Source organism: Anarrhichthys ocellatus, unplaced genomic scaffold (genome assembly GCF_004355925.1).
Source record: "Anarrhichthys ocellatus isolate YVR2014 unplaced genomic scaffold, GSC_Weel_1.0 scaffold51, whole genome shotgun sequence".
Lineage (NCBI taxonomy): Eukaryota > Metazoa > Chordata > Actinopteri > Perciformes > Anarhichadidae > Anarrhichthys > Anarrhichthys ocellatus.
Genome location: NW_022280081.1, coordinates 342,130 through 358,791, shown reverse-complemented (window position 1 = coordinate 358,791; position 16,662 = coordinate 342,130). Strand labels below are relative to the sequence as shown.

Sequence of the window (16,662 nt, the reverse complement as noted above, 5' to 3'; positions counted from 1 at the left end):
CGTGCTTCGCAGATTCACCTTATCTGTTGGTTTAGAAAAAAACCAAAACGGAAGAGACATTTAATTTGTATTTGCACTCGTCTATTTTTTAATCTATTTAGATAAAATGCCACGATTCAAACTGTACCGGTATTAATTCCTTGGAGGTCGTCCTCCATCACCACACTCAATTTATTACAAACTGTTTGTCTTAAATGGGAATCTATGTGTTGGTCTCTATGTCAACATAACTATTGGAATTGTGCACTTTCCCTTTAGTTCAATATCTATTTGTTGCCTTAATTAAAAAGATACATTTAAAAAATGTAATTAAAAATATATAAATGTTGTTATGACTATTATTACGCTTTATTTGGCTATATAATATATTTGACTTTAATTTCTACCTTATTTCTGCTGTTAAAACCTCGCCTATTCCTGTTTTGGAGTTTCAGCGGAGCGTGTGTGTGTGTGTGTGTGTGCGCGTGCGCGTGTGTTTTTCTGTGTGTCTGTTTCTCTCTCTCTGTGTGTGCGTGCGCGCGCAGCCAGTGCCGTGCGCTGGAGGCTTATGGTAATTGCGGTCTCCCGACTGGCCTTCTGGGTAGAGTCTGCGCGAGTGGGAGTGGAGCGAGTCGCTCGGTCTCGGCAGCGTTCATCCATTCTGTGCGGCACTCCCCGTACGGCTCCGCGCGTCCTCGGTCTCGAACTCGGTTGGTGTTCTCTCTGCGCTCCTCCAGCGAAACGCGGGACCACACGGAATAACCTTCAGAAAACCTTCCGAGACTCGGAAAGGACATGGAGTGACGGAGAGCGGGAGAAAAGGGGGCTTTTTCCGAGGACGGCGTGCTCCGCTGAAACCCAACATGGCGCTGCTGCGAGGTACGGCCGAGCTGAATTAATTTCTCCGCGAGTCCGCCGACCTCGCCACCTGTATCCTGTGGGGAGCCCGGGCCACATGGCGCATCGCCTCTGCCGGACCTTAACGGATCTTCTTTAGTGGATTTCTCTACACTCTGACGTTTATTTCCCCCCTCCGCGCAGGATCTCTTTTTTGTCGCTTTATGGCAACCCAAGTGACATTTGCAGCAGCAGAAACGTCCGCTCGAAATATCGGGTAACGGAGGAGAGTTTCCCATAGACAGTAGAATAAGGACCGAGAGCTTTTATTTGTGAGACTTGTTTTGTTTCGTGACAAGTGGATAACCTGTTAGACACTTTAGTTTTTTTTCTTTGGCCGGGATTGCGTGTCTCCAGCAGACGGGACCGTGACCGGGCTGCTCTCTACGTGTACGCACGGATCGCTGTCCTCCCAGTTAACTTGGGAGAAAAACAGGGAAAAGGCGTGAGTTTGGGGTCGCACGGACGACGGCTGGAACTAGCACCAATTAACCAGGTGAGGCAATCAATGACAAACCCAAATGTGTTTTCTCTTCGCGTGTGTCTTTGGCGATGTGGAAACCTCCTGAATGAGGACAGAGAACGCACACTTTGCTCTGAATCTTTCAAACTGTAACTGTATACAACAGCTCATGTGCTTTTTAAACGACCACTGTGTTTTCTATTTTATTTTTTTAAATATAGTGTGTTGTAAATGACGGGCTGAATCTCAACGCGACAGCCCGGTGTTGTGCGCAGAGACCGGGGAGAGGATCGGCCACTTCTAAGAATAGCGCATAGGGTGGTCTTTGTGCGTTTCGGCGGGGCAGTGGCATGTGGTTGATAAATAACACGCACGCGCGCGCGCGCACACACACACACACGTAATGATCCGACCGTGAGCTTGGCCTCTTTTTTTTTCCTTTTTCCCTTTTCTTTTTTTTACAACTGCCCTGTCAGCCGGAGGGAGGTGAGAAGGACGTCCCGGAGATTAGCGGACTTGAAAGTGGCGCCGTCCTCGCTTGTGAACATTCCGGGTTTTCGCACTCCGTTTTAGTACTGAAGTGCGCGAGAGAGCCTGTGGGGCGACGGTATGAGTGTGTGCGTGCGCGCACACGGAGCTTCTGCGCTAAACAAGGTTACGGAATCCAGCCTCGCCCTGCCAACGGGAAGCGAGCGGTGCTGCTCTCGTTTATAGGTTCAGTTCAGTTGGAGGGCATCCCCGCGGTGTGTGCGTGTGCTGGCGTGGCTGCTGTGTGTGTGTGTGTGTGTGTGTGTGTGGTGGTGGTGGTGGGGGACTTTGTTTGGGACAGCGTGGACGTTGATCAGTTGTCTCATCAGTCCCAAAGGTAGTGGTGGAGGGGGGGGCTGCACCGCTCACCTTCCTGTCTACTTGATGGAAACCGCTCTGGCATCCTGCCACCACACACACACGCACACACTTGGTGTCTTGCAGGTGTTCTCTGCTATGACTTTGCGCTGCGGTATGTTGTCTTCCACTCTTGCGTGCAGTCTTTGCTTTGCGGGGGTCCTTTGCGCATGGTGGATCCGTGTAGCGCCAGTTATAGACCCCCTCCCCCCAGCTACGATACGCGCTGCTCTTTCGTAGGGAGAAAGTGTCACCCCAGACTCCCTCATTTACGGATGTAAATAGTCTTCTTTAAAGTGCGTCTTATTACTGTCACCTTCATTTCTTCGTGGGCTTTCACGAATGTAAAACCACTTTGCAATTCGCCTTTAATCCAACTACTTCTCCCTATGCCGTTATCAACTTGAGAACATTTATTTCTTCCATTGTTACCCCCCCCCCCCCCCCTCACTGTAGTACTGCAGTTTCTGGGCGGCAGCGACGAACGACGTCCTATAAAGTTGACGTTTAATTGAAATAAGTGCCGCAAGGCGCGTTGGACGTGTTCCAAACTGAACCGTCTTTTCCCAGCGAGTCTCTAAAGCTCCTCTGCGGGGCTGCGCATAGCCCACGTTTCACGAGCAACAGAGCAGCATTTAACCGGGATGTTTGTCTCCAAGCGACTTTGTCAGGACCGCACTCTCCATCGCATCGAGGACGGCTCACATCGCTGTTGTTGTTGTTGTTGTTGTTGTTTTTATTCCCCGCTACCGCCGCCGCGCCTGCTGCCTGTCCTGCAGCCACACAGGCACTAATTAGGGGACGCTCTCTTAGGACGATCGATGTGCCTCATATCGGCTGGCTCCAGCTCATTGACGAGCTTAGTGAGGGAAGCAGCCACTATAAAAGACCGCCTCGGCCCCGCAGAAGATCTGCGTATACTACAGCGCAGAGGATCGGTCATAACGCAAGCGGCTCACGCGCGCAAAGAGCAGGACCTCGTGTTTGGGACCCTTTTCGAGGGAACGGAGCGGGAGGGATTAAGTGGTGGGGGGTGGAGGCTATACTTCAGGGGGGATTTCAAGCAGAATAAAGGCTTAATTGTATTTAAATGTATGTCCCTATTGGTACGGCGAGGTATAGGGTGAATGACTCCAGTGAAATTTGATCTGGTTTTAAAAGAATACAAAATCAGTGGAGAGAATACGGATTTCTAATTTGAGGATCATAAAGTGACCCATAAAACCATATGGCTAATTATTTACCAAATTGTCCAAATGACACGCTGTTCACACTGCTCCGCGTGTTCCTCTTGAGTTTGCCATGTTTTTGACATAATGGGGACATAGGGACTTATTTTTTCAGAAGCGTGTCAATCAAGGCATGTCCTTAGGTTTAGATTTCTATTCCTGCCACAATAGTGTTTTTTCTCATCTTGATTTGGTGTTGGGAATGAATCAGCTATACCATGACAATAATATCGTTTCGTCGCCTTCAGATATCTCCTACCTGTCCTCGGCCTCTCTCTTAACGCCCCACAACCTTTCACAGCGACCACAGCCTTCTTCATGACTCTTGCTTCTTTTTTTAACTGCTATGTCTGATATTTTTTTTGGTAATGGAGCCCGTTTCCCCCGAAAGCGTAAAACAAATACTTTTGTGTGGGCCGAGTTTATTTATAGCGCTATGGCCTACGCATCGGAGCCGTTTTCGCGCATCATTTTTCCACTGCGCGCTGAGCAGTCAGCGTGGGGCTGATCTATCTCCCAGGTGTTGAAAGCACAGAGCGGGGAGGGCTGCTTACTGCTGGGGCCTCTTTCACAGCCTGCTCAGGGCGGGAACGTTGCGCCGGTATTATTATTATTATTATTATTATTATTATTATTATTATGGATTGACATACTGATTTTCCTCACCCCCTCCTTTTATGCGAGATGACTTCACACTTCGTCCCAAAAACGGTGTTTTATGGCATTCAAAGTGCAGGGTCAAGGATGGTCTCCGAACCAAATATAGAGGTTTTTTTTATTTATTGATTTAATAAGAAATGACTTCCTATTAGAAATATGCAGACATGGCTTTAACGGTCACTCTCATCTCGGCCACCTCGTCTCTCCAACACAGTCAGACAATCAAAGTGTGGGTCGGTGTCTCTGAAGGTATCACCAAACCTCGTGCCTGTTGGGCCATATTGTCATGCTGAGTGCTGTGTGGCGGTGGATGTGTGCTCCGGGGGGGGGTTATAGGGACAACCACGCCACCTCCATTTTTATACCCATTAACCTGCTGTTTGTCCGCTTTGCTTTCTCTGGAATCAATAAGGACCACGCGGGGAATATCGCGCACGGATAGAAAGCGCGTCAATAAAACCACGGGACCACTTTTGCATATCAAACCCCGCTCTAACGTGTCGGGACAGCGGGCGGGGAAATGCGCAGAAAAGCCGTCAACCAAAAAGGAAAAAAAAAGAAACGCCCGTGTTCTGTTTATATCCAGCCGGAGACATGAGGTCTATCTTATTGTGTTCGCGCTTGTTTTTTTTTTCTCGCTCGCTCTCGCCTGGATATAAAACAACAGTCTCGTCGCTGCCGGCGCTGCGCTCGCTGCTGAGGCGAGGTGCGTGTGAACAAAAAAAGCGGAGGCACGGCAGAGAGCCGAGGAGAGATCGGTTTTCCAGGCGCTGCGCTGCTCCCGGAGGAGACGTCACGGTTTGATTGAAGCTATGCTCCGTGCTGGCCTCCCGGGACCTCGCGATAAAACGGGAGTCTCTCTCTCTCTCTCTCTCTCTCTCTCTCTCTCTCTCTCTCTCTCTGCTTCACAAAGCTTTTTGTTTCGACGAGGTCTGGAGCGCACGGATCACTTCCCCGCAGAGATGTGTCGGCCCCCCCAGCGCTGTTTCGCCGTCACAGAGGCTGTCATTACGGCCCACATTATTCTCGACTCTTAACACGTGTCTGGCATATTAACACACATATTTCTGATGGCAGTTTAAGCCCAATGATTTGTTTAATTTTTTGTTAATCGTGTCTCCGGGAACAACATTTGGAATGTTTTTGTGTTTTTTTTCAGGGTAGTTAAAACTAAATCTCCCGGATTGTATTTAGTTGACTGACCTCGCTCTGGCCCGTCGGGAGATTGATTTAGCAGTGGAGTGATGATGACACGCATCACCTCCCTCCTCTTGAGTCGGTGCAGGCTCGGTCTTGATCAGACCGCGTTTGTTTTTTATGCGTCGGCGCCTCGGGCGTCCATCTATCCATCTGACGCAATCACCACAGACGCTCGGCTGCGCTGCGCGGCGGCAGGGTGAGGGCGATAGGAGTTTATCACATGTAACCGTCTTCAAAGCACCGATCGGCTGAGATAAACACCATAAGTACGTTTTTAAATTTCTTTAAAGACTGAATTTTTCTATTTTTAACTTCTGGGATCGGGGCCTCACATGTAGCCTCATTTCCTCATATGTCACCCACAATGCACGTGACCTTTTTAAAAGCCCGACATGTAGGCCATGTCAGAGGTGTGGAAGATTGGTTTACCTCACGCTGAGTCAGCACCTGTTTTAAACTGATGCTCTTTTAGCGTTATGTACGTCTTTACGCAGCACCAATATATAAACCTCCTATTTATACAGGCTATTCATCCTATACATTGGGGGGGGGGGGGGTCCTTTAGCGTAATGTGCTTACATCCAACACATGAAAGCAGCGCCGGCATTTCAAAGGAAAGTCAAGAAACCTCCGGTAAACGCGGGACCGCGCGTCCCCATTACAATCGGGTCCTTTGGAGACATAAAGGGCCATTTAGTCCCCATTTGGCCCGGGATGAATAGAGCCAGTTGAGCGGCCGCCGCCCGGGCCCCAGTGACAGCACGGGGAAGGGGGGGGGGGGGGGGGCCCCCAAAGTTCGCGTTGTTGGCGGGCGGGGCGGCCTGGGGGGGGGGGGCGGGGGGGGGGGGGGGGTTGCACCGTGCACCGACTTGCATGCGGCTGTGCAGCGGCCCGGGGAGGACCAAGGGGCCCCTTTGTTTACAGCTCGGCTCCTAATAATGTGACAGCTGAAGAGACGCCGCCGGCTCCCTCCAGCTCTGCGCTCCACCAGCAGCGCGCCCCCCGCGGCTCCCTGCAGCGATTATCCCCGCTGCCTCCGTTCGGTCTGCACGCTTCTGTTGTATCAGAAACTACACCGAGAGGCAGCGCGTCGACTTCCCATATCTGGACTCCCGAGTCTACATCGAGATGATCAATGGGGCCATTTGGCACACGTCAGCCCGATGATCAATAACAATTAAAATTGGGCACGCGTTCTCTCTCTTTCTCTCTCCCGCTCTCGCTCTCTCTCAGGTGAGAGTGAGGCCCTGAGGCTGTGTATTTAGTAGTCAGGTTGTAGTTTTGGTCTGCGCTTAATATGTTTTCTCACATTTGTTCCCGCTGATTTCTATTTTGTTCACCGGCAGTGTGCGCAGAATTCCTTTCGTTTTTGGCACACATACGCAGCAACCTCACGTGTGTGTGTGTGTGTGTGTGTGTGTGTGCATGCGCGCCCACATTTAATCCCTGTTTATGCCCACCCCACCCCCGTCGCTGCGGAGATTATCCTGCGTCACACTGCATTTTTTCAGAGCTGAACGGAGCTCTGCGCTTCAGAGAGCCTGGCAAAGCTCCAGGGACAAAGAGCGCGAGGTGCGCCGTTACACAGCGAGACCCACGTTCCCGGTTCCCCGTTCAACTACCCGAACAGATTAGCAAACGCACGAGGTGTTTATGAATGATTGATGGCCCTACGTTTTCTTTAAATGTGGATCTGCGTTTACTAACTTGAAAAAGAGACGAAGCTGCTGCTGGTGATAGACCCCCCCCCCCACACACACACACATCACCGGTGCGCACGTAACCACTGCGCTGCACGGGGAATAGAGGCCTCCGTCCTGGAGGAAGCGATGAGTGGTGCCGGTGCGTGCATGCGCCGCGGGTCACGCTGAGTTCAAGTAATTGTCGTCAGAAACAGGAAACAAGGGAAAAGAGGGAGAAGCGAGTTTGTTTTCTCCCCCCCTCCCCTCTCTCTATCAGTCTTTCCCTCTGCCCTTGTTTTTTTACTCTTCCTCCCTTAAAAGAGAAGAAGCAGACAATACCGGAATGCAGAGCTAAAGGTTCCGCCAAAAACGCCCGGTGGTTTTCTGGTTAATGGTGCAAGTCGGGGCTCCGCTCCAGCGTTCTGGTTTATAAACGCAACGCCGACCGCTGCGCTCCCCCCCCCCCTCCCTCCTGCTGCTGCTGCCGACCACTGTGATGGATTGGGCGGCCGTAGGGAGTTGTTTGTTGCGCAAACTATTCTTAGCAGCGGGGATGAGCGTCAACACTGCCTTTTCCTCCTTTCCTATCTCTCTCCCTCCACTTATACGTGACATCATGGAAGAATTTCTTCCCAGAATATTCTCAGGCAACAGTATAATTTTTTTTTAATCTTCAGATTTTAGAGAAATTATAAACATGAGATTTGGAATAGGCGTGACACATCTCTTTCATGGACTTCATGGTGCCTTTAATGCAACATTATCCTCATCCCGAGATGGGCAAGGTGTTTTTTAGTTGTTTTGTTTTAATTACTGCGAGCCACACAAGCTTTCCAGATGGTTGCCCATAATATTCTGTATGGTGTCTTGCATAGTCGATTGGACCGGACTCAGACTAGCATGAACAAAATCTATTTCAAATGCAGCTTTTCAACCAACAGCAGCACTTAAGAAATGTGGTTGTGACCAGAATGAATCTGTGCTAAAGTAGCCTGTTTTCCTGCTGTCATATTGTGTCGGTGACGACATGACAGTTGCAACGTGCCGAAGTCCTTTTCACAAAAGCCTAATCAAGTCGATGCAATTCTGTGGCTACACGTTATTGGCTACGTTGCAAATGCTAGGTACGAAAATCACATACATCGGAAAAAATAATAATTTTGCATCATGAAATATAATCTAAATACCATTAATATCTACAATAATCTTCCAATAATATTTTTTAACGGTTATTGAAAAAGAGGTTATTTGGGGGAATTAGAAACCTGTCTGTGTTTCCTCTGGCTATACGGGATTGTAACAGCATCATTGTGCTCAACAGAGCGCTTTGTCCCGCGCGTTTTGCGGCATTTTTTTTAGTTTTCTTTTTATTTAGAGTGTACAGTGCATCATAGGCTGTGTCATATAGAGGCTATTCCCAGCGGTGCGTGCAGTGGGCCGCCAAGTGCTTGATCCTGACCTTGAGGCCCCGCGCAGCCACTCATCTTTTCTGGACGGGGCTACTATTCATTCCATGGAAATGACAAGCGCCGCGGCCGCGCAAAACTACTCGGTCATCGGCACGGTGCGCACGTTGTGAAGTAAAGTAATGACAGGCCTATAAGACAGCCGGCTGTCTTTTTGTTTTACGTGAGCCCGTCTCTCTTTCTCTCTCCGTCTTTCTCTTTCTCTCCTGTTTTTCTCTCTTTCTCTCTCTCTCTCTCTCTCTCTCTCTCTCTCTCTCTCTCTCTCTCTCTCTCTCTGTGTGTCTGTCTCCCTGTTTTTCTCTTTTTTTCTGGAAAAGCAGCACAGACGCCTGCTTTATGCCAAGGACAGATATTTCATTAAAGCGGTGAAGGTTGCGTTTAGGTTAAACGGAAATGTCCAGAAAGCCAGCGTGTCATTGACAATCTGCGTTTGTTTAAGAAGCTTATTTTTTTCATTATCACGTTTGGTCTCGTGGAGCGCAGACTTTTTGTGTGTGTGTGTGTGTGTGTGTGTGTGTGTGTGTGTGTGTGTGAGTGTGAGATGCATGTGACGCTCCAGGAAATACGAGCAACGGGACAGGTGTGATTTCTCAACGGTTGTCTGTGTAACACAAATCCAGCCTTCACGTGGCTGCACGCACATTCGTATCGACACTGGCAGTTTTTTTTTTATCCGAGCACGCACACTGTTTTCAGTTCCGTCAGACGCCGATGTTGTGGGAGCAGGACTGTGGCCTCGGGGAGCTGTTGGGGGATGGGAGCGCTGGGGCAGGGAGGAGCCGCGCCGAGGGGCCCCGCAACAGGCTGATTAATGGGCCCCGGGTCACGGCAATAAAAGTGGCGCGCCAGCGGCGAGGCTCAGGGGCGTTTCTCTGCGATGATCGAGGAGCCAAGTTTCCCTGCTGCTCTCAACACCGCGGAGGATTCACTTTTACTATTTAAAGGCACTTCTCCCCCCCACCTCATTCCTGCACTGGCTCCCCTAACCTTGCAGAAATGTCCACCCTAACGAGTCATCAATGAAAACTTAAATGTTCCCTTTTCAAATATAATCTGCCAAGTGGGAGAAGTAGTTTCACCTTTTCCCTGTTGTTTTACCAGTTTTTCAGGATTTTGAAATGGCCTCTTGAATTCAGACCACTTTGTTGTTTTTAAGATTCCACTCATGAGGCTCACAAGTGCTCAGTGATCTCTCAATGTTGCCATTTGTACAACAATATTTTATGAAAAACAAATTTGCATTGTTTTGCAGTGTGATATCCTTCACTCAGTAATACAAAGTATTGCCACAAAGTAAGATTTCTATATCTACTGAACTGACACCATAACGTAAATACAAACTGGAGAAAAGAAGTGCTGTAAATGTGCTATTAAAAAATGTGTACATTGAGTTTCTTTTCTTTAAAACTACATTAAGTTTAGAGTGAGCTCAATGTGCATATCAATAAAAGTCAACATGTTTCACATTTGACATATAAGTTGTGCTACTTACAGACATTTGAGGCATTGTATGAATATATATTTGTCAAAAAAATAACGTGGTTTATCTGCTTCCCCCAAATTGTATTTAGTCCTGGTAAGACCTATCTTTGTATCTTTTAATCTAATAACGTTGTAAAATCCAGCCCCAATCGGCACCCCGCTGATAAAAGCACAGATTTAATGTCAAAGACCAATTATTAAATCTCCTAAAATGTTGCACTAATGAATACATGATAACAATCTTCTTGTTACTTATTCAATATCTCCTTAACATAGAGTAATTGCTCTGTTGTGCTCCAGTTCTTTAAAGAAATTCAAATATATACCAAAAAATTACAGATAAAGGACATTTCACATACAAAGAGATCTTGATGTTTTTTTGCTTATTGTCGTTTCTCTTGTGATCAAAAACAAGAAACACCATTTTCACCTCAGTGGTCGTATTATTCTTTATACTTCTCCACGTTATTCCTTCTCAAACTGAATCTATTTTTGTTTATTGCAAATTATACACAGTTGTCTCTTTCTCTCTTGCGTACTATACTTTTGCGCGTGTTCTTTGGTGGGAGAGTTTGTTGATCCGTGGCTCTGCGTTGGCGGGCGGCAAATGGTCTCCCACCGAAGTGGTCTCTGATGTATAATCTTCCCTCGCTCCGCTGACTGAGGCAGCCAAGAGAGCGGGTCAGAGAGGGCACTGAAGAACCAGTGTGTGGGGAACGTGACTGAATAGACGCAGCCCCACAATGCACGTCAAGCCCACGGGGTGGGCAGGATGGGGGGGAGGGGAGGGGAGAGGAGAGGAGGATGGGGGTGGCTGAGGGGTGTTGATGGATGGGAGGGGAGGGGAGCCCACACAGTGCTTTCATCTCCACTGACTACTTCTGTGTGTGTGTGTGTGTGTGTGTGTGTGTGTGTGTGTGTGTGTGTGTGTGTGTGAGAGGCTGACTGTAGCTTACAATGCTGTTACCATTCCTTTCTTTGTAAATTTGCCCTACTCCCCGTAATCTAAATGTTGACCCAGAAATTAACGACTGTGCAATACTTCTATCTAATTTCTCTTTTGGAGATTTTATGAACCGACATTTTTCCCCTGTCAATTTTTTTTTTTTTTGGGGTTACAACAGAGCGTGCCTGCATCAGAGCCAAGACACTGACTGCTAACTGTTTGCTCATCTCCACAGGGCAACATCTGTTCGTGATGTCGATGCTGAGACACAAACCAACCTGGAACTAAGACAAGGGAACCACATCACACAAAACATGGCAAGTCCCCGTGCTCGTCCTAAGTACTGTTTACACTCAGTTGTCTCATTAGTCATTATTACCTAGAAATAAGCATTTGGTCTGATTCACTTATGTGCATGCACGCAACAGAACTAAAACATTAAGCAATTTTTCTTTTGTGCTTTGTTTAGCAGTCATTGTTTCATAGTTCGTGCTTTCAGTGTGAGATTTTCCAAATGTTCTCTTGAGGGATCTGAGTCACATTTACTTCTCTGGTCACCCCTTTTTTTGGCACAGGTGGATGCAAGGTTGACGCCCCTGGCAGCGATGGGGCTGGACCGAGGCACTCTGATGCACGACGGTCTTCGTCTCCATGGTGGGGTTGTATACCCAGGCATCAGAGCACTGCCAGCGGAGAAAAGCCGAGAGACGCACTCCCTCCCCCTCACTTATAACAGGGATGGTCTCCCAGAGCTCATCTACAAGCCTGATGGCCCCTTGGACAGTCGTAAGCCCACTAATGGATACCTGGGCCTGTACAAGGGCACTCCTCAAGGTTTCCACAAGCCTGTGCTGGTTCATGGAGCTGAAGGTCTAGGCTTGGAACGCAGGTTAGGGCCTGGAGAAAAGGCATCTGAACTGGGCTTGGCAGGCGCTGGTGGCAGCTACCTCCGCCTGCCTTGGCTCAGCCCCTACCCTGAAGCCAGCATGTATCCCTTCATGGACACATCCAAGTACGCGGCTCTAAACATGTACAAAGCCTCCTTGCTCAGCCAACCCAACCCCTATCTTGCCCAGCACCTGGCATACCCGTCTCTGTGTGCATCCCAGGGGGGCAATGTTAACCCTGCTGCTGCTGAGAGGCTCTACTATATGCCCCATTATCCTCCTTCCCCCATCTCTTCTCCCTTGGTGGCGCCTCCTATGAGGATTCCTACAGTGACAGTGGCCCCCACATCCATGGTCCACTGCCAGGACAAGGGGCTTGGTGTTGCGCCTCAGTTTGCACAGCAGCTTCACCAACCTTCCCCTCATCCTCAGCATCATCAGGCTGCCATAGACAGAGACAGGGACCGGTCCCCTAGCAGGAGCAGCAGACCAAGCAGACCTCCCTCAAGGAAGGGCTCTAGCAACAACAATACCAGTAGCGCTAACACTAGTGGCACGAATAGTGGGAATAATAATAGTCTACCTACTGATTCTCCTCCTCATGCATCTTCTCGCCTTCCCCAGCCTCCCCCTCCTCCTGCCCTTATTGACAACTCACTGGATTTACAACGCCCAGTTGCTAGGATAGGACACCCACCCACCTCCTCGAACTCTTCAATATCTGCCTCATCCTCATCCACACAGTCCATTCCTCATCCATTCTCTGTAAGCAGCATGGCATCAGAGCAGCCCTCTCCTGCCCGGCCCAGCCCCCATAAATCTAGGCCAAGAGAAGGGGCACCTGAAAACAGAAATGCAGGGGTTGAGAGGAGACCCAGCAGGTCACCCTCCAAACCCAATTTTGAGAGACCAGCTCACCAACCCCAAGCAACCAAAGACTCGGCAGAGAAGCCCTTGGATTTGTCTGGAAGAATGCTAGAGTTTGGGTTGCCTCCTAATGGTTTCCCAGTTAAGATGGACACTTTAGCATCTGGCGCACATTATGGACTGCCCCCTAGCCGAGAGCTCCTAAAGGACAAAAACCTGTCCCTCTCTCCTTCCTCCCACCCACACTCTGTGGTCAGCAGCACTTCTTCAAAGGTCCCAGAAAGGCCAGAAATGATAAGCACTTTACACTCCTCCTGGGTTGTACCTAGCCCGTCTCCATCCCGTACACAGCACACACCAGGCTTGCCCCCCTCCCCAAGGCCTAACACAGACCTGGGCCTTTCTCAAGCCAAAGGCTCCTCACCCTCTGTCATCAAACACAAGGGTCTAGAGAGAGTACTCCCTCAGCAACGTAGCTCATCCTGTCCAAGGACAGGGGAGTCCAACCATAATGTGTCCTCCACTCAACACTCTTCTCTGGTCAGCTCCAGGGCTCTTTCTCCCAAGCCCAATGGCGAGTGGGTCAAACACAGCCCTAGCCATTCAGAACACCCAGGCCACCACAGAGAGGGAACAGAGAAGTCCTCCCAGACCGCTAAGAGAGGTGAAATGACTCCAGAACTGTCATCATACAAGAGGCCCTGTTTAGAGAATGGTCACATCCCTGGCCACCTTTACCTTCCTCAAAGTGACGCTTACCTGAACCACAGTTTGGCTTATGCCAATAGATACCTGCACTACCCCATCCCCGATGGCATGGCGCTGCACTCCCTGCCAATTGCAGGAAAAGGCCCAGTCTACCCTCACCCAGTATTGCTGGGCAGCAACAGCCTTTACCCAACCCACTTAGCAGCAAAACACCCTTTACCCTACCACAACCTCCCAGCTGGTCCAGGAGGAGAATACCTCACTTATAACTCACAGGAGATGGCCCATCCCCTGATGCAAACGCACTCAGACAAGCTGGCAGAAAGGGGAGATGCAACCTTGAAGCCCCGGGGACAGGAGAAACCTAGGGGGGTTGTTGAAGAATGCGGGGGCCACAGAGATCACGGTGTTGGGAAAGAGATAGGCGAAGGAAGCCAAATTAAGTCTGATAGGGAAGCAGGAGCACAAGGACATGGTGGCAATCAAAGCAAACCCCCCTCTTCAGTAACATGCAGAGAAAAGATTGTCTGCATTGACCTTGTACACTCAGACACAGATATTGAGTCTTCCCCAACAGTCAACAAACAGCCCTCTGCTGAGACCAGCAGCAAGGTTAACCAAAATGAATGTTGTCATAGTAACCAAAATCTGACAAAGACTGAGTACGAGCCAAAACACCAACACCGCCTTTCCCATCCTTATGCGATCCACTCCGGACACAGCCCCACCCTGAAGTCCAATCACAATGATAGACAGCCAGAAACTCCCTTCAGGAAAACAAAGGCTCTTCAGGACATGGGCTGTCTTGGGTTGACCTCCAGCACATCCCCGACTTCTCCAGGGCAGTTCGCCCAAGCCGAGGAGAGCCCGGAGGAGCGGAGCCCCGACCCCGACGACCAAGACCAGAGCACCTTGCGCTGTGCTCGCACATCTGGGGAGCGCAGCTCTGGTAAGGACAAACGGGACAGAGACAGCCAAGCTCTTCACTTCTCTCAGGACTGCACAGATGTGGTGAAGGAGGAGAGAGCGTGTGAGGGGGAGATGGAAAAGGAAGACAGCATTGTTGACCTAGGAGAGTCTCAAGGAGAAGGGGATGATGATGATGACGACGACTACGACTATGATGAAGATGGCCTGACGTCACCTAAAGGCTCTCGTAGATCCAGTCTGGCCAAGAGGATCGCTAACTCCTCAGGCTACGTTGGCGACCGCTTTAAATGTGTTACCACTGAGCTGTATGCTGACTCCAGCAAGCTGAGCCGTGAACAGAGAGCCCTACAGGTAAGGCCATTAACACGTGTGTGTGTGTTTGTGTGTGTGTGTGTGTGTATACAGTACAGGGTATATTGGGCTGAAGTTGGTGGTGGGTTGGAAAGAAGTCATACTGATCAATGTTTCTTATGTGCATACTTTTCAAACATACTTTCAGTTCTGACATTTAATCAGGAATGATACCCCCCCCCCCCCCCCCCTCCACCACAAGGGCTACTGTCATTATTCCCTTGTTGCAATACAAAACCCTGCATGAAATTGGCACAGGCCGTATTAACAACACAGTACAGAGTAATATACATGCTGTCATGCTACTGTCCTGGCCATTAACCTGACCTTCCCCTCAGTTTCATTGTCCTAGTGAGCTGGTGTAAGGCCAGTTGAGGCCCCCTATCAGGGAAGGCAGTTCAAAGGTTAACCAGGGCTGCAGTCTCTGTATGTTGATTAGCGAGCAGTTATTGGAAAGGTTATTTCCATGCGCACGTGTTTGTGTGTCCGTACGTGCTTGTCCTTGTGTGACTGCCTTGAGGCTAAAGCATGTGTTAGTGCTGACTGGTGCTATAGAGCCGTATACTGTAGTTTCAGAGCGTGCCTGTGGCAGCCTCACAGTTCACATTGCCTTTGGCTATGCTTAACCCCGAGGTGAGGGGCAGCAGAGGGCTTGCAGTGTGCTTTAAAAACCAGTAGCTGCCCCGCTGCCCTGCCTGGTTGCTGTCCAAGGACATAGTTCTCCTCACCCCGTTGGCTAAAAGACCCTCTCTCCTAACACACATCACGTTACATCTATAAATGCACCAGCACAGCAACGTCCCCTACAGTCGGCCATCATCGCCTAACATTCTGATACTCACATTGAGCTATTCCTTTTAGATCGTTACCTCTGGGTCCTTATGTGCTCAATGTTCAGCATAGAAACACAAACGAACCCTACGCTCCATTATCCACAGGCTCAGAGGCGGATATCTTAATAGGTTGCACATGTCTGTCTATGTTGTGAACACGCCCTAGAAAACTGTGGTTTTGTCTGTGTCATGCTTGTCAATGCACAGCTGCAACACAAAGCTATCAAACGCTCTATTTCTGGACAAATAAGATGTGGAAGTCTATTTGGGATTTTTTTTTTAAAGAAACAAGACTTCTAAAACTGAATCAGCGTTATCAATCACTCTCAAAATGAACATATTCTTTCGATTCTCTTTTTCCAAATTTGTCACTCATGCAGTTCAGAAATCATTTGATAGTTTTGATGCAGCGTTAATCAACCTGTTGAGTCACTTTAATTTAATTGTGTCATTTTGTGGGATTGTGGCTGCCTATTGTGTGTTAAAAGAAACATGTGGAGAAACGTAACATAAAGTCATTAAAAAAAGATGAAATGATGGACAGATATATTGAGCCCCCCATTCTAATTGCTTAGATGGAAGTCATATCACGAGAGGGGAGTAATATAAGTCAACCTGCAGCTAACTGGGAGGTCAGTTCTTTACATTTCTTATCACATCTGCCTCTGACGGGCTCTGTCTCCTTTGTACTCTGTATCGCTGCACATTCCTTTTTCTCCCCACTCCCTTCTTTCCTCTTTCCTCTCCTCTCTCTGCCTCAGGGCTTAGATGTATATGTTTCCTAGCCATGTTTATGTTTCAGGAAGGGAGATGCCAGGATTTAAGCCCCAGAGCGCATGGACTCACAGTGGCTGCAGTAGTCTAATCTGTGTTTTGATGCCATGCCTGTGATTTATCTGTCTACCTTTTTGTCCTGTGTGCGTTTTGTGTGTGTGGGTTTAATTTCCTTGGCATTTTCTTTGATTTTTAAGACGATGTGATTTCTGACGCAATTTTTTTTTGCTTCTGTAGCTGTTGAGGCCAGATTGAGGCTTAGAGAGGTGTGTGTGTGTGTGTGTGTGTGTGTGTGTGTGTGTGTGTGTGTGTGCGGCGTGGGCAGATGAGTGGGTTTCATGGGTCTTTCTCTGCATTTTTGTGTGTGTGTGTGTGCGTGTGTGTGTGTGTGTGTGTGTGTGTGTGTGTGTGTGTGTGTGTGTG

General features: G+C 48.9%; 1 protein-coding gene across 2 annotated transcripts in view; it reads left to right on the top strand.

Annotated features, from left to right (window-relative positions):
- The first annotated feature begins 570 nt into the window (after window positions 1-570).
- The window catches only part of bcor (BCL6 corepressor), a 32,641-nt gene continuing 16,549 nt past the window's right edge, over window positions 571-16,662 (top strand). Inside the window, exons 1-4 of one of the 2 annotated variants that reach the window (XM_031870101.1) lie at window positions 571-1,372; window positions 11,125-11,206; window positions 11,465-14,632; window positions 16,041-16,097. In XM_031870101.1, coding sequence (XP_031725961.1) covers window positions 11,204-11,206; window positions 11,465-14,632; window positions 16,041-16,097 — 3,228 coding nt within the window. In that variant the 5' untranslated portion in view covers window positions 571-1,372; window positions 11,125-11,203. The remainder of the gene's footprint in view (window positions 1,373-11,124; window positions 11,207-11,464; window positions 14,633-16,040; window positions 16,098-16,662) is intronic. The other variant, XM_031870102.1, reaches the window with a different exon arrangement.